The sequence below is a fragment of the Amphiura filiformis genome, chromosome 4, assembly GCF_039555335.1.
Source record: "Amphiura filiformis chromosome 4, Afil_fr2py, whole genome shotgun sequence".
Lineage (NCBI taxonomy): Eukaryota > Metazoa > Echinodermata > Ophiuroidea > Amphilepidida > Amphiuridae > Amphiura > Amphiura filiformis.
Window position 1 is genome coordinate 37,112,187 of NC_092631.1, and position 27,741 is coordinate 37,139,927.

At 38.1% G+C, this 27,741-nt stretch overlaps 3 protein-coding genes across 3 annotated transcripts in view; all 3 read left to right on the top strand.

Moving 5' to 3' along the window:
• The window catches only part of LOC140150180 (dynein heavy chain domain-containing protein 1-like), a 140,747-nt gene that overhangs the window by 52,609 nt on the left and 60,397 nt on the right, over positions 1–27,741 (top strand). Inside the window, exons 14-18 of the mRNA XM_072172185.1 lie at positions 11,479–11,588; positions 12,617–12,691; positions 15,412–15,532; positions 18,998–19,117; positions 26,647–26,757. Coding sequence (XP_072028286.1) covers positions 11,479–11,588; positions 12,617–12,691; positions 15,412–15,532; positions 18,998–19,117; positions 26,647–26,757 — 537 coding nt within the window. The remainder of the gene's footprint in view (positions 1–11,478; positions 11,589–12,616; positions 12,692–15,411; positions 15,533–18,997; positions 19,118–26,646; positions 26,758–27,741) is intronic.
• LOC140150849 (uncharacterized) lies at positions 1,366–10,106 on the top strand. Its single transcript, XM_072172996.1, has 2 exons — positions 1,366–2,344; positions 9,959–10,106. Exons 1-2 carry the CDS (start codon positions 1,906–1,908, stop codon positions 10,027–10,029), a joined length of 510 nt encoding a protein of 169 aa, XP_072029097.1. The 5' UTR covers positions 1,366–1,905; the 3' UTR covers positions 10,030–10,106.
• Positions 4,796–7,338, top strand: LOC140149552 (integrase/recombinase xerD homolog). The gene is given in 3 exon segments (XM_072171631.1): positions 4,796–4,925; positions 5,233–6,048; positions 6,051–7,338. Coding segments are annotated over 3 exon segments (1,119 nt in total). The 3' UTR covers positions 6,224–7,338.

Below are 27,741 nucleotides of genomic sequence, written 5' to 3' on the forward strand. Positions count from 1 at the left end.
TGGCTTCCCTGATCTTCCTGTTCCAAAAATGGTCTTCCCTGCCGATAACTTTCACATCTTCAATATGATATCATGTTTATGATCAGCTTTGTGGTCACTGACTGCTGTTCGGGGGGTGGTGGTTTTAGTATGTTAGTATTGTAAACAATACATCACTACGCTGAATGAAGACGCCGTGATGGTGTCGCAAGCTACGTCGCTGCTCAATGATGACTCTGAAAAAGGTAACTTTTTAAGCAAATGTCAAACATGACAGAGTCCAATATCAGTATCCATGCTGCTATTTTCATCCATAAATGCAATAATAAATGCCATAGTGAAAGCTATACAAATTCTTACAATTTGATCATAATTCGTAGCTCAATTTTCAACAAAATTTAATCAAAATAATTGACCCATGGTCATTTGGAAAATGAAAAAAATATGGTCATCTGCAAGTAAGCTATATAACCTGATCCTGACTCCACATCACAGCGCGATGCAATGCTATAAAAACTGTATCTGAGCCAGATTTTTACGAGCTCAGCGGTTAAAATTATCATTGGACGGTGGAAATTTCGGTCTGCGATGGAGTTGGAAAATGGTCAACTTGTTCGCATCGCGCTGCGATATCGCAGCCGTGCACGCTTGTGATTGGCTGCTGGAAAATCAAGGTCGGTAGAATGACCTTAAAAGGAGACAACATCATGCGATAAATTAAAATGTACATTTTAATTTCATCGCGAGATGCTGCCATGTTTGAAAAGCATTGCAGCATCGCATCGCGCTGCGATGTGGAGTCAGGATCGGAGTTACGACACATACTCGGCAAACATAAAAATGTTTTAAAAGTTATAAACATGTTGTAAACACATTTTGGTTTTGGTAAAAAGTTTTAAGCACATTAAAATTTTGGGTTATATAAAGGTCATGAAATTTTTTAGAAATATTTTATATGGGAAAAACACACCAACAATTTAAAAATGTTGTCAAATTGTTATTGGCAAACATTTTTGCCAAATTGTCAACTTTTAATAACATTATGTCAGAATGTTTTGCATCAGGTTTTTAAAAATATTTTCTGAATGTTATGAAAAGTTGTATGCCCTTTATATAAACGTTTGGTATAAAATGTTTTTTGTTTGCTGGGTATTGAGGTCATAAAATTCAATGAAATATTTTGATGGTATGACATTAACATTTGGGACATTGATATGATTGTCATACCACAATGTCTGGCTGTTATAATTTGTCGGACGTCATTGTATGATAATAATGAGATGTCAAACCTAAATGGATTGATTTTTTATAAAAAAGGATATTTTTGCTGATCATTAATTTTCACCTAAAATAATATAATATTCACTTAAAAAGGGGTCCAAATAAAGTTTTACTAGCACAGCTGGAAAACTAATTTACCCCTGGCGAGAAGTGGGCGTTCCCTTTTGAGTGGGGTCTTGCACTTCCGGGTTTGGGTCATATCCAGCCATGTATTGTGTCTTGTTATGGTTTTGGCCTGACCAAGGAACCAATGGGATTCGAGGATTTTGCAAAATCTGAGTGCGCGATGGATTGTTTTGATCATTGATGAATGACTATCCAACAAGTTCGCATCGTATAATAATTTCATCAGTCATCTACAATCAATACAACACACCATACAGTTTGGCGGTGGAACTTTTAAAGTTGGATTTTGGTACGTTATTACATCACATATTTTATATTGAACTTACTACTAGCTGAGTTTTTATGATATAACTGATTGTGAAGCTTGGTTAAAATTAAAATACGTGAAAAAATACGCTACACGTACCGCCGAATTACCGTACTGACAGTTGTACGATTTACGAGTCATCCGATTCAGAGAAAAACGAGTCTCAAATTATAAAATTTTGATCTGATACACAACTTAACAAGGTCAAAACGATGGGACGTCGAAGTTCCAGTAATAGATCTAGAGGCAGAGGAGGAAGAGGAAGAGGCTCAAGAGGAAGAGGGAGAACATATTTGAATGATTTGAGGAATGTGGATTCGCCTACGTCCACGAACTTACAAACAGAACGACAAACACGATCACAGGCAAATGCGATCCGTCAACTTGTAAACAATGGTGACCAGGGTAACAACGTAAACAATTCAACGCAGCCTCGCAGTCGGGGCCGCAGTTCGGGGGCGCCAGCAGCTCTAGGCGCACCGCCACCGGAGGAGGCGATTCAAGATGGCGGAAATGGGGTACAACCAAACCAGCAGCTCCACCAAGTGTTACAGGAACCAGCCCAGAATATAGGTCATGTAGGTGGTATCAACATGCAGCCTCAAGCAGCACCGGGGCAACCGAGAGCTACGGCCGATCACCTACTGCAAGGTACATATTGTAATGCAATGAACGATAATAATGCTTTGCCAGTGCCAGTTCATAACAGTGTAAATACATTGGCGAATAATGCGCACGTGAATGCAGTGCCAATGGGTAACAATAGCGCTCGTGTTGGTGATAGATTGGTCATTAATCCTACCAATCAATTAAGTACAATGGCTATGGCAAACATGAGTAATGTTGAAAATGGAAATATGTTGAATACTAGCATGCAAACTGGTCAAAGAAATAATATGAATGCAATGTTCAATACGGGGCATGTTGGGGGTGCAATGACTGGGTCAAGGGCTGCAAGTATAGGGCAATTAGGGTGTATCAGTAATGGAAATGTTGCAAGTGGGTCCGGGTTGAACACAAATGCAAATGTGTTTACAGGGGCGACGCCCATGGTCCCAATTAACAATACCAATGCCAGTACTCATAACGTTTTGGGAGCAAATACAGGGATGATGAGTACTAGTCTGAATACTAATGCATCACAGATGGGCACAAATTTGGTATTACAGGATGGTAATAGGATATCAGGTACTCCTGTTTTAGCACCATATGTTGACATAAATCAACATCAGTGGGGGTTCACTCCACTTGTCTCAGTGTGCAGTCCCCTTGGAAGTTCGGTGCCACAAAGTATAAAAATGAAGATAATAAACGGGGAATACGTAGACTTGGGTACCCTTTTAGAGAAAATTGCAGACCCAAGTAAACAATTCGATGATGAACGGGGCTTGGCTCTTTCAGTCAATACAAGTGGTGAAATATTATGGAAAAGTAGCAAGGTGAAAAAGGTTATAACTTCTATACATGCGTGGACAAATGTATTTTTAGTGTATAGCGCCATTTTTTTGGCAGTGCATCCAGAGCGTGTACAAGAGCTTTTAAAGTACATTGATATAATTAGGACAGCTGCGTCTCGCTTTGGGGGATGGGGGTGGAGATCATATGATCAACACTTTCGTATGCAGCAGCAGTCACAACCATCACGCACTTGGGGATGCATTGATGGGGAATTATGGGCAATGTATGTTACCACGCCTAATACCACGGAATTCAATCGGGTAGGAAGACAGAGAGCAGCTATTGGTGGGGGGTTTCGGCAGTCGTTTCGGAAGCCATTCAAATTTGAAACCTCACGAGGTGGTTTCGCAGGAAATCAATATGGGAGAAAGTCAGCAAGTGAAAAAATATGCTTCGACTTTAACAAAAAAACATGCACAAGAAGGAGCTGTGTATTCAGCCACAAATGTTCCAAGTGCAAGGGGTTTGGGCACGGGGCAGTCAACTGCAAAGGAATTACGAAATAAGGAGATCGCCACAGGGTCGAGATGCAAGCAAATTAGGCACGAGTCAGATATAGATATATGTTTATGCTGCAAGTACCCATCTCCAATAAACCTACAGACTATGATCCCCTTATTAGAGTTATACCCGGACAGAAAATCAGCAAGAATTTTAGGTGAAGGGTTCAGGTTTGGATTTAGGTTAGGTTTTCGGGGGGAAAGGAATCTGAGGGATGCACCAAATTTGAAATCAATAGAAATGGATCCAGAAAAGGCGTGGGAAAAGCTAATGAAAGAAGTGAAAATGAAGCGCCTTGCCGGCCCATTTGCACAAAGGCCTATTTCAAATTTAATTGTATCACCAATTGGGTTGGTCCCAAAATCGGAACCGGGGAAGGTCAGGTTGATACACCACTTATCATACCCCGATGGGGATTCAATAAACGACGGGATCGATCCCGAGGTGTGTATTGTGAAGTACGCTAGTTTTGATGTCGCTATTCAATTGGTGGTGAGTTCAGGAAGGGCGCCTCATGTCAAAGGCCGATATAGAATCTGCCTTTCGGCTATTACCGGTACACCCAGAAGACTTTCAGCTTTTGGGCATGAAACTGGATGGAAAATTTTTTGTCGATAAGGCATTACCCATGTGAGCATCCTGCTCCCCGGCCCATTTTGAGAAATTTTCTACTTTTGTGGAGTGGGTTGTCAAAAGGAGTCAGGGTCTGACAGGGTTACGCATTATGCAGATGATTTTTTGCTGATTTCCCGGGGAGAAGCAACTGGGGACGCATCATGTAGGCAGTTAGTTGCGACTTTTGAGAGAGTATGCGAAAATTTAGGCGTACCACTAGCAAAGGATAAATCGGTAGGCCCTGCGACAAAATTAACATATTTGGGCCTAGAAATTGATACAGTGAGGCAAATCATTTCTATACCTCAAGGCAAATTAGCAGATATCAAAAACAAGGTTCGAAAAGTAATAAAGGCAGCGCAAACTTCCCTAAGGGATTTACAGTCATTAATAGGATCCTTGTCATTTGTATGCAAAGCTATATCGCCAGGTAGGGCATTTTTGCGGCGTCTAATCAGTATTACATGCGGCATAAAGAAGCCTTGGTGCATGTTGAAACTAACGGTGGGAGCGAAAAAGGACCTAGAGATGTGGCTGTTATTCCTTGAACACTTCAATGGGGCAGCAATCATTCCCGAACAAGCATGGTTTGAGGATAATGATTTGCAATTATTTACAGATGCGAGTGGGGAAATTGGGTTTGGCGGATACCTCAGAGGTAGATGGTTTCAGGGCAAATGGCCAAATGAGAAAGTCAAGAAGCAATCCATAGCATTTTTAGAGTTTTTCCCAATTTTGGTAGCAGTTGTGCTATGGGGGAGCAGCTGAAAGGGAAGAGAATAATCTTGAGAACGGACAATATGGCAGTAGTATGCATTATTAACAAACAAACTTCTAAATGCCCACATATTATGAAGTTACTGAGGTTTTTCGTCCTTCAGTGTTTGAAATTAAATTTAGCTTTCCGTGCAAGACATATCCCTGGCATTTCTAATGACATTGCTGACGCTCTCTCACGTTTTCAGATGAATCGCTTCAAAGCGTCAGCACCAGAGGCAGACATGATGGGCACCCCAGTGCCAGAGTTTCTATGGAAAATTTAGAACGGGAGTCGCATCGTCTCTTACATGCTTCACTTGCCCCAGGGACCTGGGGAGTTTATAAGAGAAATTTGGTAAAATTTATAGATTTCAGGAGTAGTCATAATCTAGGGTCACAATGGCCGGTAAGTCAGACCCAGGTAGTATCATACATTGCGTTTTTGTCAATGGAGAAATGTGCTCCTTCAACAATTAATTCGTCCATTTCAACAATTGCATTTGTGCACAAAATTAATGGATGGCCTGACCCTACCGATACTTTCTTAATAAAAAAATTAAAAGAAGGGTGCAGAAGGTCGAATCCTACAGTGGATTACAGACTTCCAATTAGTCCAGCTATACTAGGAAAAATGATACAGAAACTTCCAACAACATGTAGGTCAGATTACGAGTGCAAATTATATAAAGCAGCTTATTTGCTAGCTTTCTTTGGATTTTTACGAGTTGGTGAATTTACTAGGGCGGGTGCAAAAGGAGACATTAGGCGTATTATAGCAATTGATGATATCCAAATAACAGGAAATACATGTATGTATGTGACTATAAGGATGTCAAAAACTGACCAGAGAGGGGCATCAAATCAGTTGAGAATTGAAAACTCTTCAAATTTATTTCTATGTCCAGTAAAAGCAATGAGAGAATTTTTAGAGGTAAGACCAAGGAACGACGGCCCTTTATTTATTCACTTCAGCGGTGCACCCCTCACATCTTTTCAGTTTTCACACATGATGAAGGAAGGGCTAAATTATTAGGTCTATCCCCAGGCTCATTCAGTCCTCATAGTTTTAGGATTGGGGCAGCAACAACAGCTTTCTTGAGTGGGTGCTCTGAAGCAATGATCAAAACTATGGGAAGATGGAAATCATCAGCTTTTCAGTTATACATAAGGCCGCAGTATATGATGAATTTAGAGTAGCCTAGGATATAAGTAATCTAACAAAGAAAGAATTTGTGTTACAGGTCAGACACTTGTGACGGACAGAGTAGTCTACACTCTTCAGCGGATTTAAGGATTAATAATAATTAATGATTGTATTTTGTTACAGGTCGGACACTTGTGATATTTGGAGTGCTACACTCTAACAGGATTATGTACACGCCGGTGAAATATTATTCATGACTTTGTATTTATTACTTTTGAAATTTGAGTCACAGGAGCTTAAGAGCAGATAGCAGCAACCAGGGTAGAGAAGAGCAGAAATTTCTAATTGATATTTTGTATTTTGTATTAAGTTTTTAGATAAGGGAAGGCTTCCTATCAGGTTGTCACCAGTTAGGCTGTGGGTCGTCGCCACCAGAGGCAGCTAAAATTCCCTACTGTATATAATGATTATAAAGAAGTGGTATAAACCACAAGAATATGAATAGATGCTGGCCGTTTCAATTTTTTTGTTCATTGCAGGGTCTATGAGAACATGGGTGCTTGGTGACAGCATCGTAAATCGTGCGGGTCAGCAATACACGCAATTACACGGTGGTGGTAGGGTTGAATGGTTCGGCAAACCGGGCTCTTATTGCGTAGGTCTTGTTCAGAGAGTGTCAGCCCTGTTGAAGAGATATTCATACCCTACCACTTTGATAATACACGTTGGAACCAACGATATATTGACCAGCCCGACTTACGATATACGCAAGAGGGTTCGGGAAAACTTATTGGGTTTGAGAAGTCTTCTACCACAAACACGCATAATATGGTCAGACATAATAATCAGGTTGGCGTACGCAGAAGAGGAAACCAAAGGGGCAGGAAAGAAGTGTATGCGTAATATTAATAAGTTTGCTCATGGTATCATCAGAAAAGAAATGGGGGAAATGCGCATATTATCGTCCATTCTGAAAATTTCACCCCAGATAGGCGCATGGAAGATGGGAGAGCGATATTTATGTACGACTGTACCCATCCAACACCCTTTGGCTTCACCATATTTAGGCAAACCCTGTCAAATGCGCTGGTGCACTTCAACAACAACCCATACTCTCTAGTATACCCACCGGGAGCTATAACATTCCAAAATAGGGATGATTAAGAAAATGTATTGCAAAATTCCAAATTCCAAATTTACAAAAAGGGGGAGGGAGGGTTAGCAAGTTTCTAATCCAGATAGAAACTTGTGTGGGATTTTGAGATTCCTTTAGTAAATTATAACAATATATATGCACATGTACACAAGTAATTCACTATAAAACCTTTTATCTATTGTAACTTCCAGGTCACGTACACACCTGCGGAGATAGCCAGGAACAGTTACCCTCGAAGATATTGAATGTATGCACCAGTAGTATATATACCTTGTGGGGGTCTCAGCCATGGTAATTCTGGTAATCAACGTTTTCAGAGTGTTCCACTCGAATCCAAATTCTAGGGGATGGGTCTACCCTAGGATAGGTTTGATTTGATTTGGAAATAGCTATCTGTACAGTCCCTGTCACTGTGCAAATAACCGATCCTCGCCGATTGCAATAGCACAAATTGTAACACTTGCTTCAGTCCGCATCACTGTGGTAAGGGGAATACGATGGTGGCTGTCGTGTTCCAAATGTCTTCTATATGTTCTCTATGAGAATAAATTTGTTAAATTTTTGTCGGCTGAGATCTAGGTAATTGGTGTAAAAGATTTGAAACAAATTTAAACGCAAAATGAAAGGCAACTTGTTGGATTACCATCCATGATATGCAAAATCTTCGTGTTTTGGTCTTTCTTAAGCTTCTCGGTCGTAGGGTAATAAAGTTTTACTAGCACAGCTGGAAAACTAATTTACCCCTGGCGAGAAGTGGGCTGCCCCTTTGAGTGGGGTCTTGCACTTCCGGTTTGGGTCATATCCAGCCATGTATTGTGTCTTGTTATGGTTTTGGCCTGACCAAGGAACCAATGGGATTCGAGGATTTTGCAAAATCTGAGTGCGCTGATGGATTGTTTTGATCATTGATGAATGACTATCCAACAAGTTCAAGCATCGTCGATAATAATTTCCCCACCCACCACTCCCAATAGCAGAATGGGGTGATTGAAAGGGTAGTGTGCATTTATGTCAGATTGATATGTCATTCTCAAGTAAAGAGAAATATAGAGAAGCTATCATGTCACTAACAAACCGATATTAATGAAGTGTATTATGAAATGTTTAATGTATTTATAATGCAGACAAATTTACGGCTATGCAAGCACAATCAAAGGGTAATTTCCTTACTGGTTTTACCATGACTCATCCAGGCATAAAACTTGTCTCATTATGTTTACACCACAGAAGTTAATATTACCATATGTATGAAATGTTATTATTATGAAATGTTCGTTGTAGATATAATGTATACAAAGACTATGTCGCACATGCAGAGGGTAATTTCCTTCACAGGTTTTCTATGGCTCATCCAGGCATAAAACTAGTCTACATTATGGTTACACCACATCAGTTTATATTACGTATGAAATGTTATTATTATGAAATGTATAATGTAGTTATAATGTAGACAAATTTAGGATATGTCGCACAAGCAGAGGGTAATTTCCCTCACAGGTTTTTCCATGGCTCATCCAGGCATAAAACTTGTCTACATTAAGGTTACACCACAGCAGTTAATATTACCATATGTATGAAGTGTTTTTATTATGAAATGTCTAATGGAGTTATAATGTAGACAAAATTACGGCTATGTCGCACAAGCAGAGGGTAATTTCCCTCACAGGGTTTTCTATGGCCCATCCAGGCATAAAACTGGTCTCATTATGTTTACACCACAGCAGTTTATATTATCTATGAAATGTTATTATTATGAAATGTCTAAGGTAGTTATAATGTAGACAAATTTTCTTCTATGTCGCACATACAGAGGGTAATTTCCCTCACAGGTTTTTCTATGGCCCATCCAGGCATAAAACTTGTCTACATTATGTTTACACCACAGCGGTTTATATTACCTATGAAATGTTATTATTATGAAATGTCTAATGTAGTTATAATGGAGACAAATTTTCTTCTATGTCGCACATACAGAGGGTAGTTTCCCTCACATGTTTTTCATGGTTCATTGAGGCATTAAACTTGTCTACATTATGGTTACACCACAGCAGTTAATATTGAATTCTTGTCTATTGTGTTTCAGTAGTATGTTAATTTTTAATTGTCCTTAGGTGATTCATGGCTTTGCATCACATATGAGGAGGAAATCCTTCACAATATCTGCAAGTAAAGTAAAGTAGGAAGGACAGCATCATAAAATATTATATAAAATTGTTATTACAATATAGAGAAACATTGGATTGCAGAAAGCCTCAACATATTGGCAATACAAGTAAAATATTACAAATTGTAGTTTTCTTTTAAAGCTTAACTAGCTATGTAATTTCAAATGTGTTTATCACAGGGAATCCAGTGAAAGGCAGTCAGATCTTCAAAAAGAAGGAGAAAGGTCACAATATAATATTGTTCCTTTTATATATTTGGATTAGTTTCAGAAAATGGAGATCGATAAAAGATTAAGGAATATAATGTTAAGTAGTATGTGTGGAAAAAATTTGTTTCTGCGTCAAGGACTACATGCATAATTGCTGGAGATGGGGATTTTGAGATTCCTTTAGTAAATTATAACAATATATATGCACATGTACACAAGTAATTCACTATAAAACCTTTTATCTATTGTAACTTCCAGGTCACGTACACACCTGCGGAGATAGCCAGGGAACAGTTACCCTCGAAGATATTGAATGTATGCACCAGTAGTATATATACCTTGTGGGGGTCTCAGCCATGGTAATTCTGGTAATCAACGTTTTCAGAGTGTTCCACTCGAATCCAAATTCTAGGGGATGGGTCTACCCTAGGATAGGTTTGATTTGATTTGGAAATAGCTATCTGTACAGTCCCTGTCACTGTGCAAATAACCGATCCTCGTCGATTGCAATAGCACAAATTGTAACACTTGCTTCAGTCCGCATCACTGTGGTAAGGGAATACGATGGTGGCTGTCGTGTTCCAAATGTCTTCTATATGTTCTCTATGAGAATAAATTTGTTAAATTTTTGTCGGCTGAGATCTAGGTAATTGGTGTAAAAATTTGAAACAAATTTAAACGCAAAATAAAAGGCAACTTGTTGGATTGCCATCCATGATATGCAAAATCTTCGTGTTTTGGTCTTTCTTAAGCTTCTCGGTCGTAGGGTAATAAGGCATTCTCAAATATTGAGTTACAATAATTATTATCTTATACAAGCATTAGACTATCATAATTATACTGAAAACACCTAAGTTGATTTACAAGTTCTGAAGTGTTGTGATGTGTATTTTCTTATGTATTTTATTGGTTTTTAAACGCCATGTTTCAATTTCAAATTGTGCCTCCTTTGTCCCCCATGGACCAGATTGTGTCACATCATATTCTTTTATTTAGGCCTATAAAAGTCTATGTAGGAAAACTCAGAATTGTGAATTTAAAAACAAGCAAAGAATTACCACTTGTACTGTTAACCTACGCAATCCTATTTGGTAACAGCTTGAAAATGAGCTTGGACTTTAATTTGTTCCATTAATGTGTGAACAAAAATAATAATGAATCAGCGATAAATGGACTTCAATATACATGATATATGGCTGGTGACAAAGGAAATGATACCTGATTAGGTTTTTTGGGGTCAAGGTTTTGTTTGTTTGTTTGTTTGTTTGTTTTTCAAGAGGTCTAGTGTACAGCATATTTAACAGAGTTTGTGTTTATTTGTGGGTTGTTGGATTTTATTGTTTTTTTGTATCCTTGATGTTAAACCTGCTTTGTTTTTTATTCAAAGGATGAACATTATTGATCTCAAAAATAAACTATGCTACTCAAATTTGGTACACTCAACGGAGCACTTTCACCGGGTCAATCGTCACCTTCAGTGGATGTTATTGCTCTGAAGATTTGTTGTTGCTAGTGATGTTGTTAAGACACCTCCTATGATGTCACAGGTATAGATGATGTCATCGGAGGTAACTCAACAACATCACTAGCAACAGCAAATCTTTAGAATAGTTGCTGAAGATGCCGTTTGGCCCGGTGAAAGTGCTCTGTGTGGGTACCAAATTTGAGTAGTGTAGAAGTTTAATTTTGCTTTCTATTTACGTTTACTGCTATGTATGAATATACATCATTATATCATTGATACTCTAACTTGATCTTTTTAAAAAAATTGTTTACAGATTTATCTTGGTTTAACCAGACTTTGCTTGACACAGTTGAGAAGCATTTTTGTACAGGGCAGGATCCTCACCCAGGCTCTCCTCCAATCTTGCTCAGGGAGATGTCTACGGTAGGTTGAAAACTAACTTTATTAGGCCATAATTACTGTGTTATTCTAAAATAAAGTTTACTAAGTACGATATACCATTCTGATGCAATCCGCTACCAAATGGGACAAACAATGATCAAACATCTTATAAATGTAATCTAGGGTTCCAACTCATAAAAGAAAGTGTTGTGTAAGTGCTGGCCTAGAGATCCAAAGGTTACCTGTTCAATCCAGCCATGTGCACTTTTTTAGTCGGGTTTTTTTCTCCAAGATATAAAATGTACACCACTCATTTTTCAACATATAAGTGCAGGCAGTTATGAACTTTCCATTTGCATGGTTATAAACATGATAAATAAATATATCCCATGTCATAAAATAATGAGAATTTCATCATATTTTGAAATTATAAAATAAAGTTTTTAAATTTAGGAAAGAATGTGCTTTTGTTGTGCTTATCTAAAATTTGCACATCTGTGGCTTACTTCTAATTTGAAAATAAAAACCAAGTGTTTTATGGAAAAGTTGAATGTGAATGATTTTCGGGGCTTATTAATTGAAAGGTCCCCTTTATTGAATGGTGAGGTCATTGGCCTTGTTCTGCCTGCACTGGGCTATTCCAATTAAAATCCACACTCTCCTTGTGGAAGATTTAGCTCAAGTCTTCCACAGAGGGAATTTGAGTTTCAAATAGAATAGACAGTTGGGTAACTTCCATTTGAAATACTCACTCCAGTTGTGGAAGATATAGGAAGAGCCCTAATACAGAGGGAGTATGGGTTTCAAAATGATTAACCCTGACCAAATATATCATACTCCCCCTTTGGATGATATTTCCAAAATCTTCCACAGGGGTAGTGTGGATTTGAAATGGAAATAGCCCATTGTATGACATATAACTTTCCCTACTTCCATTTTGGCTGAGTGTATAACATCCACTGTGTTTTAAATGCACCCACTCTTAATTAGTGTATCTCACAATTTTCAAGATGTGTGACAAAGAAAAGAGTGTTATCCATTTATCAAAGATCATTGATTTCAACCTATAGGATAGTTGTAATAGTGAGTTCTCAGGAGGTTCATTGATATCTCTGTCAGCCTTTGAACCAGTAATGCCAGGCAGAGTAAGTACGACATCTTGAGTGATTAGCTTGGCAAAGTGCTACCATGCATCTATACATTGAATCATTAACATGAAGAGTTCAGATGCAACATTGTGGTATATGCAGAGGCTGCATTGCATATTTTTGCATTAATATTGTTATTTGTGACACGATCTGATTCAGTCAGACCAAAGTCGCAAATATTGAAATTGAGATATAGGCAATAATAAGGAGCAAAAAAAAAGAAAGAAAGAAACATAAGAAATTGGACATATTAAAAGTTCTTGCAACCAATACTACCAGGGACTTTCAGATTTCCATCTCCTTTAAACTTAGATCCTATAATCTGTCTCATCTCAAGTGGAGAGTATCGCCATGTTGAATTTCGCAGTGGCAGATTCAAATCGGTGTGTTTACATGGTTGTGTCACCAATGTACAGACAAATTACCCTTTTGTGTGTGTGTGTATGCCCCGTGGGATTAGGTTAGTGTGCATGATTTGAATCTGCTACTACCAAATCCAACATTGCGTTATTCTCAACTTGAGACAAAACAGACTATAAGCAAGTTAATAATATAGTAATAACTAAATTCTAATATTTTCTGACTTTGTTCTGAATAGAATAGATTGTATTATGCAATGAGATACTCTTTAATTGCTGATTAAGAAGCAATAATTAGCAGGAGTGTGGTATTGAAAGAGCTTGTGCTCATTGTAAAAAAGATGTGAACTTTAAAATATAAAATAACACTATCAAAAACAATATTGATAAAAAAAATAGCACAAGGCAGCCATTGTGTTTTTTCACATTTTGCGTCTGCCTGAACTCTTTGTATAGTCATCTAAAGCTTAGCAGGAATGTCATCGCAATTAATATCTGTGTGCTGAATCAGACTGGTTACTTATCACATTGCCATCTAACAAAAATAAAAAGGGGGAGGATTTCCTCTTTATTCAATAGGCTACCTGGTTATTCCATTTGAAATCCATACATTCCATATAGCAGACATGACCTTAATCTTCCCCACAGGTAGTGTGAATTTCAAATGAGCTTACCTGAATGGGTGACCCCATTTGAAATTTATACCCCCTGTGTGGGAGATTAAGGACATGTCTTTCATAGGAGGTATATGGATTTCAACTGGAATAGCCTAATATCATTGCAATTTATGCATACTGACGATTACCATATTACTTGAAACTGTCCCTTATATATGAAGTGGCTTATACAATTTGCCAAGCATGGGCTTTTACTGGCTTAGCACTGAAATAAAATGGGTAATTATGCCCTCTAGAGTTGGCATTAATACAAAGGGACAGTTTGTACTAATCTGGTTATTCATCCGTATGTGGAAATCATGACAATATATAGTTTGATCAGCTCGTAATCAGAGTGATATAGTGGACCTGTCTGGCGTGTTAAAGAGAGTAGACAAAGTATATGACTTGAATTAATAATTTGTGATGCTTCTGGTGAGGTGTCACAAAACAATTCTCAAAATTGAATATATTGATATTAATCCGCGATGTTATAAGGCTAATCATACTATACTTATGTCAGGCTCAAATAGGTAGGAGGTGAAGGTGTTTTCTTGATTCATATAATGCATTAAAACCCTACTATCATGGGCATCTATCAACACAATCCATTCTACATGCACTGTTTCTGAAGCGCTTGAATGCTCAGTTTATTGTTGGTTTGTTCAATGTTTAATTTTTAAGATATGTCTTAATTTGAAACTGAGAAAAGAATAGACAAAATCATATCTCAAATACGGCCAAGCATTAATCGTCATCAAAAACTTAAAATATTAACAAATGACAAACCAAAATGAACAAAAGCAAACTTTCTCTACATACTCTGGGTCTTGATTGCTATATAGGGACTGCATGCTAAGCATCATTAGAATATCTTATACTGGTTACGAAGTTGACTGATTCTTACACTAACACTAGAAATTAATAGCCTATATAATAATCATGCATGCTATATTTAGTGTATGCTAAGATTATTTGGCATTGAATTCATAAGGTGGTGGTGTTTTTCTCATTGCATGTTGAAACTTTGGCAAAAAAGCTGGGCCTCGGGTTTAACAATGATCCAAATTTTCTTGGAAAATTGGTATAAATCTGGGGATTCTGGGTCCCCCTCAAATTTCATTTGATTAAATGTCTAATCAATTAGTGTTGTGGAATGGGCCAACATGCTTCCATCTTCCAACAACCAAATAAAATCATATTTGAATAAAACTCATTTCATACAAAACTAGCATTTATGAATCGTCAGAATGGTTCACACAATATGACACTTTTGAAGATGTTAGAAGTACAGCCTATTTCTGTCCATGCACCATCCCGCCATAAACTAATGGTACCTATTTATACATCTGGATGGAGAGCGTCAATTTTCTGTTGTAGTGAATACGTCATACCTTAGTTACTGGTTCATACCTGGTTTGCACACCTGTTAGCAGCTCTATGTTGCGATTATTTTGATCTTGGTTCTCAACACAGATAGTGTGAACCAGTTGACCTGGCAATTATAAATTTTGACGTTACACTACGACGGCGGAAAGTGGCCAACGGCCTTACCTTAGTGTACTACACAATGGCAGAGCCGAGGTTGGAACCCACAGCTTACAATCGTTAGTTGAATTACCCATTCCACTATACCACCATACCCTCTTTTATTTTATAATTAAACTCAATCTAATTCCGCCTATATTTTCTTACATACTAGCCAAGTGATGGGGATGACCTGCAATCATCACTTGATGAAGTTGAGATGTCTGGTAGGAGGGCCTCACCCCTTATAGAAGAGATGAGTGAGAGAAACTCTCCTGTAAGAGAAGACTCTAAAAGTAAGTGAAACTATCTTGTATCTCATGGTATTCCGTTGCCAAGTCAGAAAACCTCAGTATACTTTACATCTGGGCTTCTCAATTATATTAGGCTCCATGTCACAGGGGAAGTTACCCAAAGTTGTCCAAAATTGTCAAAGGTGCATTAAGTCGCCTAAACATTTTGTTAAGTTGCACAAAGTTGCCTAAATTTGTTCCAAGTTGCTTAAAATTGTAAAAAGTTGCACCAAAGTCCTCAAAGATGCATAAAGTTGTGCAAAGTGACGCCAAGTTATTCACTGTTTCTCAAAGTTGCATAAAGTTGCGCAAAATTACTCAATGTTAATGCAAAGTTGGACAAACTTGCCAAAAATTTGGCAAAGTCAAATGACAACTTTGAGCAATTTTGCACAATGTGGCATAACTTTGGCCATTTTTGACAATTTTGGAAAACTTTGGGCAACTTCCTCTGTGACATGGGGCCTTATATTTGCTTGTGGGCCACTCTGTGTTTGAGGGCCAAATACACCTTGTTTTGCTGTGTTTACTGTCAAAGGTCAACCATCATTGGTTTACGGACCGAATTTGGCCTGTGGGATGCCTATTGAGAATCCCTATTTACACAAGTCAACTTTGTTGTAATCATTTCAATATTATTATACCCGCATGCGAAGCATGGACGGGTATATTGCCATCCTGTGGTTTCATCTCCTTCTCCTCCTTCTCCTTCTCCTATCAAACACATCATTCTGTCAAGGCTAGCGCTAAAACTACAAGGGCCCCAGGGCCCATATGTAGTACACTTATGGGCCCTACCCTGTAGATGTGCCTTTTGCCCATCTTGGCCCCAGAGTTTCCAGGTCACGGGCCCCAGGGGCCCAAATGTGAAAATACAAAGCACACCGCTTCTCATCAAATGAAGCAGCCTCAGGGCCCTGAGTTGGTACAGTGATAGCCCTAGGGGTACTCTATATTTACAAATATACAAGAGCCCCATATGTTAAAATATTGTGCAACAGATTGACAAGCCTAGCTCTAAAAGTACAAGATCACTAGGGCTCATATGTGGCATATGTATGGGCCCTAAGTTGTAGATATGCCTTTTGCCCATTTTGTCCCCAGATGTACAATGCTCTGGGCCCCAGGGGCCCAAATGTTAAAACAAAGGGCCGGCCGTTTCTCAGCAAATAAAGTAGCTACAGGGCTGAGATTTGGTACACAGATAGGTCTTCAGTATTATATTGTCATATGTATATGTAACTCCCATATGTCACATAATATGGGCCCAAGGGCCTCAAACGCTAAAACATATGGCCGGCCGTAACTCATTAAATAAAGCAGCTACAATGCCCAGCTTGAGTCTACTGATAGCACTTGAGAATCATTCTTCAACATATGTACACGAGCCCCATATGTCATATATATTGGGCCCCAGGGCCCCAAATGTTAAAACAAAGGGCCGGCCGTTTCTCATCATATAAAGCAACATTATGGCTCAGAGTTGGTACACAGTTTGCACCTGAGAACTACATTGTTATATGTACATATGAGCCCCATATATCACATAATATTGGCCCCAGGGCCCCAAACGCTAAAACATAGGGCCGGCCGTTACTCAGTAAATAAAATAGCTACAGTGGCCAGCTTGAGTCTACTGATAGCACTAGGAAATTATACTTCAACATAATTATGTACATGGGTCACAAGTCAAATATTATGGGACCCAGGGTCCCAAATGTTAAAACAAAGGGCGGGCCGTTTCTCATCAAAGAAAGCAGCTTCCGGGCTCAGAATTTGTACACAGATAGCACCTGAGAATTATATTGTTACTAACACCCACACACCCATCCACCCCACACACGTAGGACTAAACAGACAGATCGTATTATATCATAATTGGAAATACCAGCGTGAAGCGTTAAGGTTGTTCCAATTAAATTACATACCCATTGGCTGTTCCATTTAATTTACATACTCCCTCTGAAATGGCTGTTCTATTTAGTTTACATACTCCCTCTGGAATAGTTTCCCCTGAATCATATTGCATAGCCTCACTGTGAGTAAGAGAGACTGACAACAGCAACCTATGGAGAGCAAGAGAGACGACTCCCCTCTTCTTCTTCTTCCAATATATGGTACAGTCCGCACATAGCGTATATTCGTACTTTTTGCATGGTGGGTGCAGGAAATTTACAGTGCTGACTACATCTAAGGTGCGATAAAAATGGAAGTCGTCTAGCGGAGCTGGACGGACTGCACCTGCCCTCTGAAGCATTCCAGGAGGTGCTGTCAACAAGCTGCTGGGGAAGTGCATTCCAGAGCCTGATTCCATCTGGGAAGAATGAATGTTGGTAAACATTTGTCCTGGCAAATGGCACATGATATTTCATTGAGTGCCCACGTAGCATCACAGTTGGAACAAGGTAGGACTGTGGAATATCAACAAGTCCGTAAGCAATGCGGTACATCATTTCCACTTTAGCCTGGGCACGCCTTTCCTGTAGGGTTGGCCATTGCAGTTGGTAAAGCATGGCTGAGACACTACTGGTAGTTATGTAGTCGTGGACGACTAAGCGGGCGTATCTGCGTTGTACCTTTTCCAGTTTCCTGATGTAAGTAGTGGAGTGCGAATCCCAGACAACACCGGCATATTCCATTACAGGGCGCAGAAGTGTCTTGTAGCAGAGGACTTTGGTCTCCCTAGGGCACTGATTGATGTTTCTTTGCAGGAATGCACGGGTAGAGTTGGCTTTTGAAGCAACTATCTGAATGTGGGGATTCCAGGTGAGATTTTGGTGGATATTGATGCCCAAGTATTTAGCAGAGTCTGCCTCTTCAAGTGTATGGCCATGAATGTTATATGGTATCTTGTAGATCTTCTTTTTGTTGGTGACGTGGAGCACTTGACATTTTTGGGGATGAAACTCCATCAACCAATCTTTCTCCCACTTCTGCAGTTGATCAAGATCATGCTGAAGACCAGCTGCATCTTCCTCCTTCTGGATTTTTGCGGTAGAGGATGCAGTCATCTGCAAATAACTTGACCGTGGATTGAGGTGATATAATATCAGGCAAGTCATTGATGAAGAGGAGAAAGAGCAATGGCCCAAGCACGCTGCCTTGTGGGACCCCGGAGTGGACAGGAGATGATCCCTGGGAGGGGACTTTTTACAATTTCTTTATTTTAAGTGCTACGACAGTGTAACCTACATTCAATTAAAGCTTGTGACTTGGACTTTCACTTTTTACACATACAATTTACTTTACTTTATTTTAAGTCCTCAACAAATAAGGACTTTAAGTTTGGGTACACCGATAACATGCGGGTATAGTCGTATTTGTGTACAAATATATAGCCTTCTAGTTTGTTATGTCATTTTGTTGCAATTTATTTCATCATTTTCAATGCACACTATTTCATTGTGTTAATGTTTCTGTTGCACATTTTGTGTTCATATCTGACTGCATTCATACACACCATCATAGTGACTGTAACCACTGACACAACCACTGCCACACAAAGTATACCATACACAGAAGGTGATGAGACAGGTGAAGAGGGTGTCGATGCAGAGACTACATGTACTCAATCATATGTTTCATCAGGTATGTCCAAAGAAGCAGTTAACATTTTCACATTATGCTGTTCCAGTTGAAATCCATAATCTCTGTGGAAGACATGACCTTTATCTTCCCACACAGAGCGTGAATTTTAAATGGGGTTACCTCCCAATATATGGGTGACTCCATTTGAAGTCTGCACTCCCTGTGGGGGAGATTAATGTTGTATCTTCCATAGGGGGTGTATGGATTTCAACTGGAATAGCCCATTTCTTAAACTTTGTTCAACTTGAAAAGTAGCACATTCATCTCATAACAACACACAAAATATGTGAAGAGTTTGGATGCAAAATGTAAAATAACCAAAGGCTGATTTGTGTATTTTTTAAATTACTATCATTTCTTTTTATAAAGAGATACCATTGTAATGACTATGGGAGGAGCACTATAAAAATAATATTAATATAAATAACACAAGGCAGCAATGGTGTGTATCACATTTTGTGCCGGAACTCTTAATGTGTATTTGTCTTGATACTAAAGTTGTTCGGCTTATAATTGGCAGAAATTGTTTGGTTTTTGTTATTGCATGAGTCAGTATAGTCCAAACTTAACGCTTGCGTAAATTCACATAAGTGCACGTCAGTCACGCATTGCACAATGCACAACTGATGTAAGTGCTGCGTCAAACTGCATACATGCCATTTTATATCAATACATGATGTTATGAGTTTTTTTATCAATTATAACTTAAGCCAAACAAACTCAGTCTAGTTGGGGACTTATTCTGAAGAAGCCAAGTTATATCATGGAATAGTGATGATTGAACAAAATGAATAATTTTTGTCATATTTAAGATTACACCTTTGTGTCATCCTACTACATCTTATCAGCATTCTTTTACTTTGCACTTCATTGCAGTGTTTCAAGAAGCAGTGTATGTTGTTCATTTTAAACAATTCCAACTAAAAATGTAGGTGATATACTCACTTTTAAGTGACCTTTCATCACTACACATGTGATGAGTTGGTCAACGATGTTGTTGAATCACTGAAAATGTGAGTATATCACCTATGTCTTTAGTTGGAATTGTTTAAAGTGAACCAAATCCACAGTTGAAATCAACATTACTAATGAACTCATTCAAAGAAGTGTTTTCAGAAATTTTCAGTGGCAAGCCGCTTCAGTGTGGCCGTGTCAAGAACTCTAAAGTAGCCCCAAATTAATGCACCTAATTTATTTTCAAGCAAGCAGTAAACCTACTGCTTTAAGTGGTGCCACAATTACCAACCCTGGACCAAAACAAGCATATTTAAAGCACTGTACTTTAAATATGCTTTCTAAACAACATTCCAATGTGCGACATTTGGAACGCACGATAAAGTACCTTTAAAGTACAAATAAATAAGCTTACTTATAATTATAAGCTTACCACATTTATGGAGCTTATCAAAGTATTGGTAACACAATTATGTTCACATGCAAGCATACATTACCAGTAACTATCTCCTGTAATCAAGCCTGTATTTGTAAGTCCATTAAGTCCCTCATTTTATATAAATATGAACAGTTTTATACATCCATTGCATTATACAACCTTAGCACAAGATGGCCGTTGGTATTTTTCAAATCTAGAAGAATGTAGTCATGTGACTTGTACATGTAAACATCATATATCCATGATGTCCACAATAAAGTACATTTAAAGTACACTGAAAAGCACCTTTTAAGTACTCTTACATTGCTGACAATACCACCGGGGAAAACCAATCCAGGTAAAGTATACATAAAGTACTGATAAAGTATATTTAAAGTACACACTGATGTTCAAAATTTGGTTAAGTCCAAAATAAGCACAATTAAAGTATACTCACTGACACTGGGAAAAACCTAAGTCCAAATAAAGTATAGTTAAAGCACAAAAAAATTCCCATATTTATCAAAATATTCATAAAGTATAATTAAAGTCACATAAAGCACATTTAAAGTACCTTTAAAGTACACAGTTTTTCCAGGATATGAAAAATAAGCACATTTAAAGTACAGTTTATATGTACTAATTACCCAGAAAGTACAGTTAAAGTACCCATAAAGTACAGATAAAGTACATTTCTAATGCGCTTTATTTGGTCCAGGGAAAGGTGTATGATTCGAGCTTTATGTCACACATCAAGAAGTTCAGGCTGGGTCATTCCACTGAAGAAGGTTGTAGTACAGCTCAACTGATCATACTTTTCCTACATTCGACCTTGAATGATTTTTGAGTTGACACAGTCATGAAAATAACTATAGATACTTGACAAGACCATCAGTAGCCCAGTTCTGAACCTTTTCATTGATCATTCATAACAATAGGTATCTGATGGATCAGTGAAGATAAGAAGGGATTATAATATCCGCAACCTTGATATTATAGTACATCTCGAGGAAAAAGTGCAATGGACATGTTAGTCCGGTGGCAAAGGGTCCTGAACTAGGAGTCCGTAGATTTTTGATGATTAGAAGATGCCACCTATCTGGATATGTTCTACACATGTCTAGGAACAGGAAAATCTTTGTTGCCAATTTTGGAAATGCTGCAGAGGGCGGCCATCTTGGATTTCAAAATGGCCGCCATTTTCACTATATTTTACCCTATATCTCAGCTTGTGAGCAACATACAAGGTTAAAAATGGTGGCAATACCCATGTTTGTGATACCAAGGATTCCAGAAAAGCCATTAACTTAGTTGTAAGTAGTTTAGTTTGGCTGCCATCTTGAATTTCAAAATGGCCGACATGTTAAACATACTTTCACCTATATCTCAAGCTTGTGAGTAACATAGAAGGCTAAAATGGTGTCAAACCCTATGTTTGTGATACCAAGGATTCCATAAAAGCCATTAACTTATATGTAAGTAGTTTAGTTTAGCGGCGGCCATCTTGTGTTTCAAAATGGCCGAAGTGTTAAACATATATTCACCTTGTGAGCAACATAGAAGGCTAAAAATGGTGGCAATGGGCAATACCCATGTTTATGATACCAAGGATTCCATAAAAGCCATTAACTTGGCTGTAAGTAGTTTAGTTTGGCGGCGGCCATCTTGAATTTCAAAATGGCAGACATGTTAAACATACTTTCACCTATATCTCGGCTTGTGAGCAACATAGAAGGCTAAAAATGGTGGCAATACCCATGTTTATGATAATGATAATGGCGGTTGCAAAATCACCATCCCATAATATGTAACAATGGACGATTTGCTGCCACCATGAATTTTAAAATGACCGTGCTGGTGAGCGCCATTTTAAACACCAGTGTCATACACATCTACGAATAACATACAGAGTAGTAATTTTTAAACTGGTGGAATCTAGATTATATGGATTTACATAAAGTTGTTGCAAGTCCTGCTAGGCTTGTTGGTCCTAATTTTATGTTTCTATGGCTCACTCAGAGTTATCACACTTGTTCAGTTCAGTTCAGTTTTATTTCATCCATTCAAAATACATGTTAACATAATACAGAATAATATTTTCTTGTATAAAACAGTGTGGAACATTTTAAATTATATGACAAAAGTATGAGAAACAGAGGATGAGGATGCCACCAAACGCACAGCGTGATGACGTGGCACCCTATACATAATGTTTCAATTTTACAATAAGCAAAACAAAATTTAATACATTAGGAAAAAAAAAACGAACAAAGACAAACAAGCCTTGTATTAAGTAGAGAAAATACAAGATTTACCAATGCAAAATTCAAAGTATACAATGCATATTAAATAAGAAATAATTTTATAACCAGTAGGCATATCTAGAATATTAAGTCATTTTAGGCAATTTCCAAAATATTACATGAAAAAGATGTATTGTAAATGTAACAAGTATTGGATATAGGCCTACAACCTTGAAAACAAAACATGCATGCATGAGCAAATCAGAGGCCTAAATCCAACATTTACATGTGAAATTGTAAAAAGGCTAGTACCTACAAAGTAAATGATAAATATAGCAAATGATAATGATATTCAATATTGGAGTTACATGCAAAAAAAATTTGTTGGAAAATAATTTATTGGGGACAAACTCCAACCAAGATCTACCCGCAAGGCAGAGGGAACAATATAACACAAACACACGAAAACAAGTCCAATCTGAGATATATTTTGATATAATAATAATAATAGAAATATAAAAAAAATATTTGATCCATTAGCCAGAAATGTAGCTACTGATGAGATGTTTTTTAAAATGAGTTTTTGAAGGATGACACAGAGGGGCTGGATTTGATTGACTGGGGGAGTGAATTCCATAGTAGAGCACCTTGAATCTTAATGGTATTATCAGCAAGTTTTGTTTTAGTTAAATTGACATGGAAGTTACTGGCTTGTCTTGTGAGGTGATCGTGAATACTTGCGTTTGTAATGAACAAGTTATTTAGAGACAAGTCAGTTGGAAATAATTTGTGGTGGGAATTGAACATGAACGTTCCAAGTTGTGTCAGCTGCACAAGATTTGGATAGCGTCTTACAGCCAGTTATAAGATGTCCTTGTCTGGATCAAGATGTCTGGAGTCATAGCGATCAAAGAATAGGTGCACTTCATTGTAAGTCTTATAGTTTTCCCAGAAACGAAAAAGGACAAGAACAAAGTTCGCTACATTTGTGTCTGAAACGATAGCAAGCAACAAGTTTAATTTGCGAGTACCCATGATGATAGTGAAACTCCACACGTGGTCATCAAGTGCTATTGCAGTGAATGGCAAAGATGGAAGTAAATTGATAGAGCTGAGAGAAGACAGCGCATTATTTGCACGGCTTTTAGTGATATCCAAAGCTCGAGAGATGAGTTATCTGTAGTACCTAGAGCTCTCTTTGCACCAGATGGATCACTTTTCATCACTTTCTCCAAGATTGACTTGATGCCCCTCTTTGAATCACTACCTTCAGCCACCTCTATCTAGGATGGAGGCTATGGATAGATCATCTAATACTTTGCCTGTTCCTTCCTTGCCTGGGGACCCAGTAATGACACATCTTCTGCTGTTCATGTAAAAAACTTGGATGAAGTTAGGAATACCAGTCCTGCAGCTGTTATACCTGACAGTTGCCAACATGTAACACTAGTCGATGGTAATTGGTATGGCTGATCTACAGGCACTGGACAAACCAGAGTGGGTGAAAACATGTTCAGAATATTAACCTGTCACTTTATTGAACGTTTCTGGGAGAAGTACAATACTTACGATGACGTGCATGGTGCACCTAGTATGGTCTTTGATCGCTATGACTTTGGTGACATTTCCCTTAAAGTTTCAACATGTGAACGGCCGCTAGCTGGAAACAAAGCTGTGGCTTATCACATAACAGATCAACATCAATTGCAATTAACCGAAGGTATGCGAAAGGTACTTGCACACGTTAAGACGAAATATGAGGTGACAGCTTTAGCAGAGAAGATTCTGCAGCATGCTGCTATTAACAGAAAGCATGATGTAGTTACGTGGCACAATAAAGAAGAACACTCACACAGGATATTTAACCTAAGTAGTTTACGGGAAGGCAGACACCAAGCTCATGCTGCCCCGGGCATGCTGCATGGCATTGAGGCAACCAACAATGGTGCTACCTCAAGATCTTCTTTCCAGACACAGACGTCTTGGTCCTGGCTGTAAGGCGCTATCCAAACCTTGCAACAGACACGGTAGTGAGCCATAGAAACATAAAACTAGGACCAAGATACAATACTTCGGGCCATCAAATGCAACAAGTCTTCCTGTGTTGCTTGCCTTAATTGTCTAGAGCCGACATTACTGGAATGTTTTCCGACAAAGGCAGTAAGGTCTTAGATACTTTGGATGCCAACCATGACATCATTATTGCATTGTCTTGGTGTGACAGATACTGTTTCTGAAGCAACCAGTGATGACACATTTGCCTCCAGCTCCAGATGCCGTCAAATACAGGTGTGCCAGTGACCTATGCTATAGTGTAAAATGAAAGGACTGTTTTGCACAGACTGTACATGCTGTGAAGAGAAATAACTATGTGACAATGCTCATTCTCATACATTAAGTGACTGTGACAATGAAGAGGACAGTGGTGATGATGTAACAAGCCTAGCAGAGGTAGCAACTTGCAACAACTCTATATGTAAATCCATATAATCTAGATGCCATCAATAAAATTACGACTCTGTATGTTATTCATAGATGTGTAGGACATTGAACAACTGGTATTTGAAACGACTTTTACCCGGGCTACATTTTAAAATTCACGATGGCAGCGAAAGGACCATTGGTACAGCTTATGGGATGGTGACACTTCGGCCATTTTGAAACACAAGATAGCCGCCGCCAAACTAAACTATACTTACATCTAAGTTAATGGTTTTTATGGAATCCTTGGTATCACAAACATGGGTATTGCCACCATTTTTAGCCTTCTATGTTACTCACAAGCCGAGATATAGGTGAAAGTATGTTTAACATGTCGGCCATTTTGAAATTCAAGATGGCCGCCAAACTAAACTACTTACAACTAAGTTAATGGCTTTATGGAATCCTTGGTATCACAAACATGGGTATTGCCACCATTTTTAACCTTGTATGTTGCTCACAAGCTGAGATATAGCGCAAAATATAGTGAAAATGGCGGCCATTTTGAAATCCAAGATGGCCGCCCTCTGCAGCATCTCCAAAATTGGCAACAAAGATTTTCCTGTTCTTAGACATGTGTGAACATATCTAAATAGGTGGCATCTTCTAATCATCGAAAATCTACGGATTTTCGCTTGCTCCCCTACTATGTTTTCATTTTATGAAAATTGAGTATTTAACCCAAAATGGAAAATGGAACAATTTATTGGAAATCTGTTTTAACAGATTTTTTTGACATTTTTTACTGCACTGTATTATACCTAAATTAAGAAATTTGATAAATATTCAAAGAAAATATAGGTCATCCAAAAAATGTGATTTTTACACATTTTGGGGCAAAAAAGGAAAAATAAGCAAAAATATCAAAATCTGTCTAACAGTTTCATTCATCAAGTCATAACAAACGGTCTACATGCTTAATTTCTAATAAAATATTGAAATTGTGAAAAATATAGGTATTTATTGATTTTCATGTTTTTTCTTGCAAATATGCTAATAATATGCAAATTATGAAATTGCAAAATAAAGTTTCTACATAGCATACATCTTTCAAGTATGATGTTCAAAATGACAGACATCAAAAAGAGATTCGATGAAATGTAAAGGTGTAGTAACAATTTTGGCATGGACTGTCTGGTTAGGCAAAGTACGGTAAGTTGAGCTGTATAAACAGTTGAAAATTACAGATTTTAACTATTTTGTATTGATATGAAGAGTTCAATGGGCTATTCCAGTTGAAATCCATACACCCCCTATGGAAGAGTCATGTGACAATGGAGTCACATTCGGGTAACCCCATTTGAATTCACACTCCCTATGTGGAAGATTAATTTAATGTCTTCCATGGGTGTATATGGATTTGAACTGGAAGTGCCCAATTCCCAAAGTATCACTAATACTGGTGCTAACCATCAACTATTGTCTTTATATAGATGTAGGCATGATTGATGAGACTGACATAAGTACAATAGGAGAAGAGAAGCAAGACTCACAAGCACCTGACACTAAACCATCAACACCTGACACTAGGTCAGCTTCTTCAGGTAAGCTTACAAAATCAGAAAAATGTTTCCATCATATCTATGTGAAATATGATTTCACAGTGCACTTGTGTGCTGTGTTGGTCTGATTAGGGTTGTCACCCCCTCAATACCAAAAACAAAATGGTGCAGGATATAATAAAAGTAATGAAATGAATGTGGCATCAGAGTTGTCACAAATGGGTCAAAAAGATAGTAATGAAGCCCCAAATGGTGCTTAATGAAACCCCAAATGGTGCTTTAACCCCATGAGAACTACCTGCCGATTGGCCAAAAAGTTTTCATTATCAATTGGCCCAATCAGAAACGTTGTTAGAATAATTTCCCCACGCAAAAAAATTGGGGTGAATTTTTTGCAAAGCTCCATTCTGATTGGTGATTAAAGTGAAAATATCATGTAATTGACCAATCAGAGGCAATGTTAGATCGGCAGGTAGTGCTCAGGGGGTTAACAGTTTTACATCACTAATGTATATATAGAGAGAGACAGAAGTGGTCAACTTAACCCCATGGGCAGTAATGTCCGAATTATAGTCATCTAAAAACTATTTTGATTGATTGGTTACAAATAGGGCTATATCATGTATTGATCAATCAGATATGGTAAGAATAGTCAGTAGGGCTGAAAGGGATTAAAAATTGCCAAGAAGTCCAACAGTTCCATTTCGATTGGTCACACAGATGGCTATATTATTTAATTAACCAATCAGGGCTTTATAAGAAAGGCAGCAGTGCCATGGGGTTAAATCAATGGCAGGGTTCAGAAATAGTATCTTTGACCATGAACTCCACAAAGTCAACCCAAAGTTGAATTATGCAAGAAATATGTTTTGGTCAGTTAAGGGGGTACTACACCCCTGCCCAATTTTGTGCCTATTTCTGCATTTTTCTCGAAAATTATAGCGCATTGGTAACAAGTAAGATATGTACATTATAGGGGCAAGGACTACAACTACTGCACTGGAAATTTTATTTCAGCACAGACAA

Bases quoted from the DNA above. Each gene is read 5' to 3' on its own strand.
- LOC140150849 (XM_072172996.1), top strand. From the start codon at position 1,906: ATGGGACGTCGAAGTTCCAGTAATAGATCTAGAGGCAGAGGAGGAAGA. The intron at 2,345-9,958 runs GTACATATTGTA...TGTAACTTCCAG, and splicing joins GGCCGATCACCTACTGCAAG to GTCACGTACACACCTGCGGA.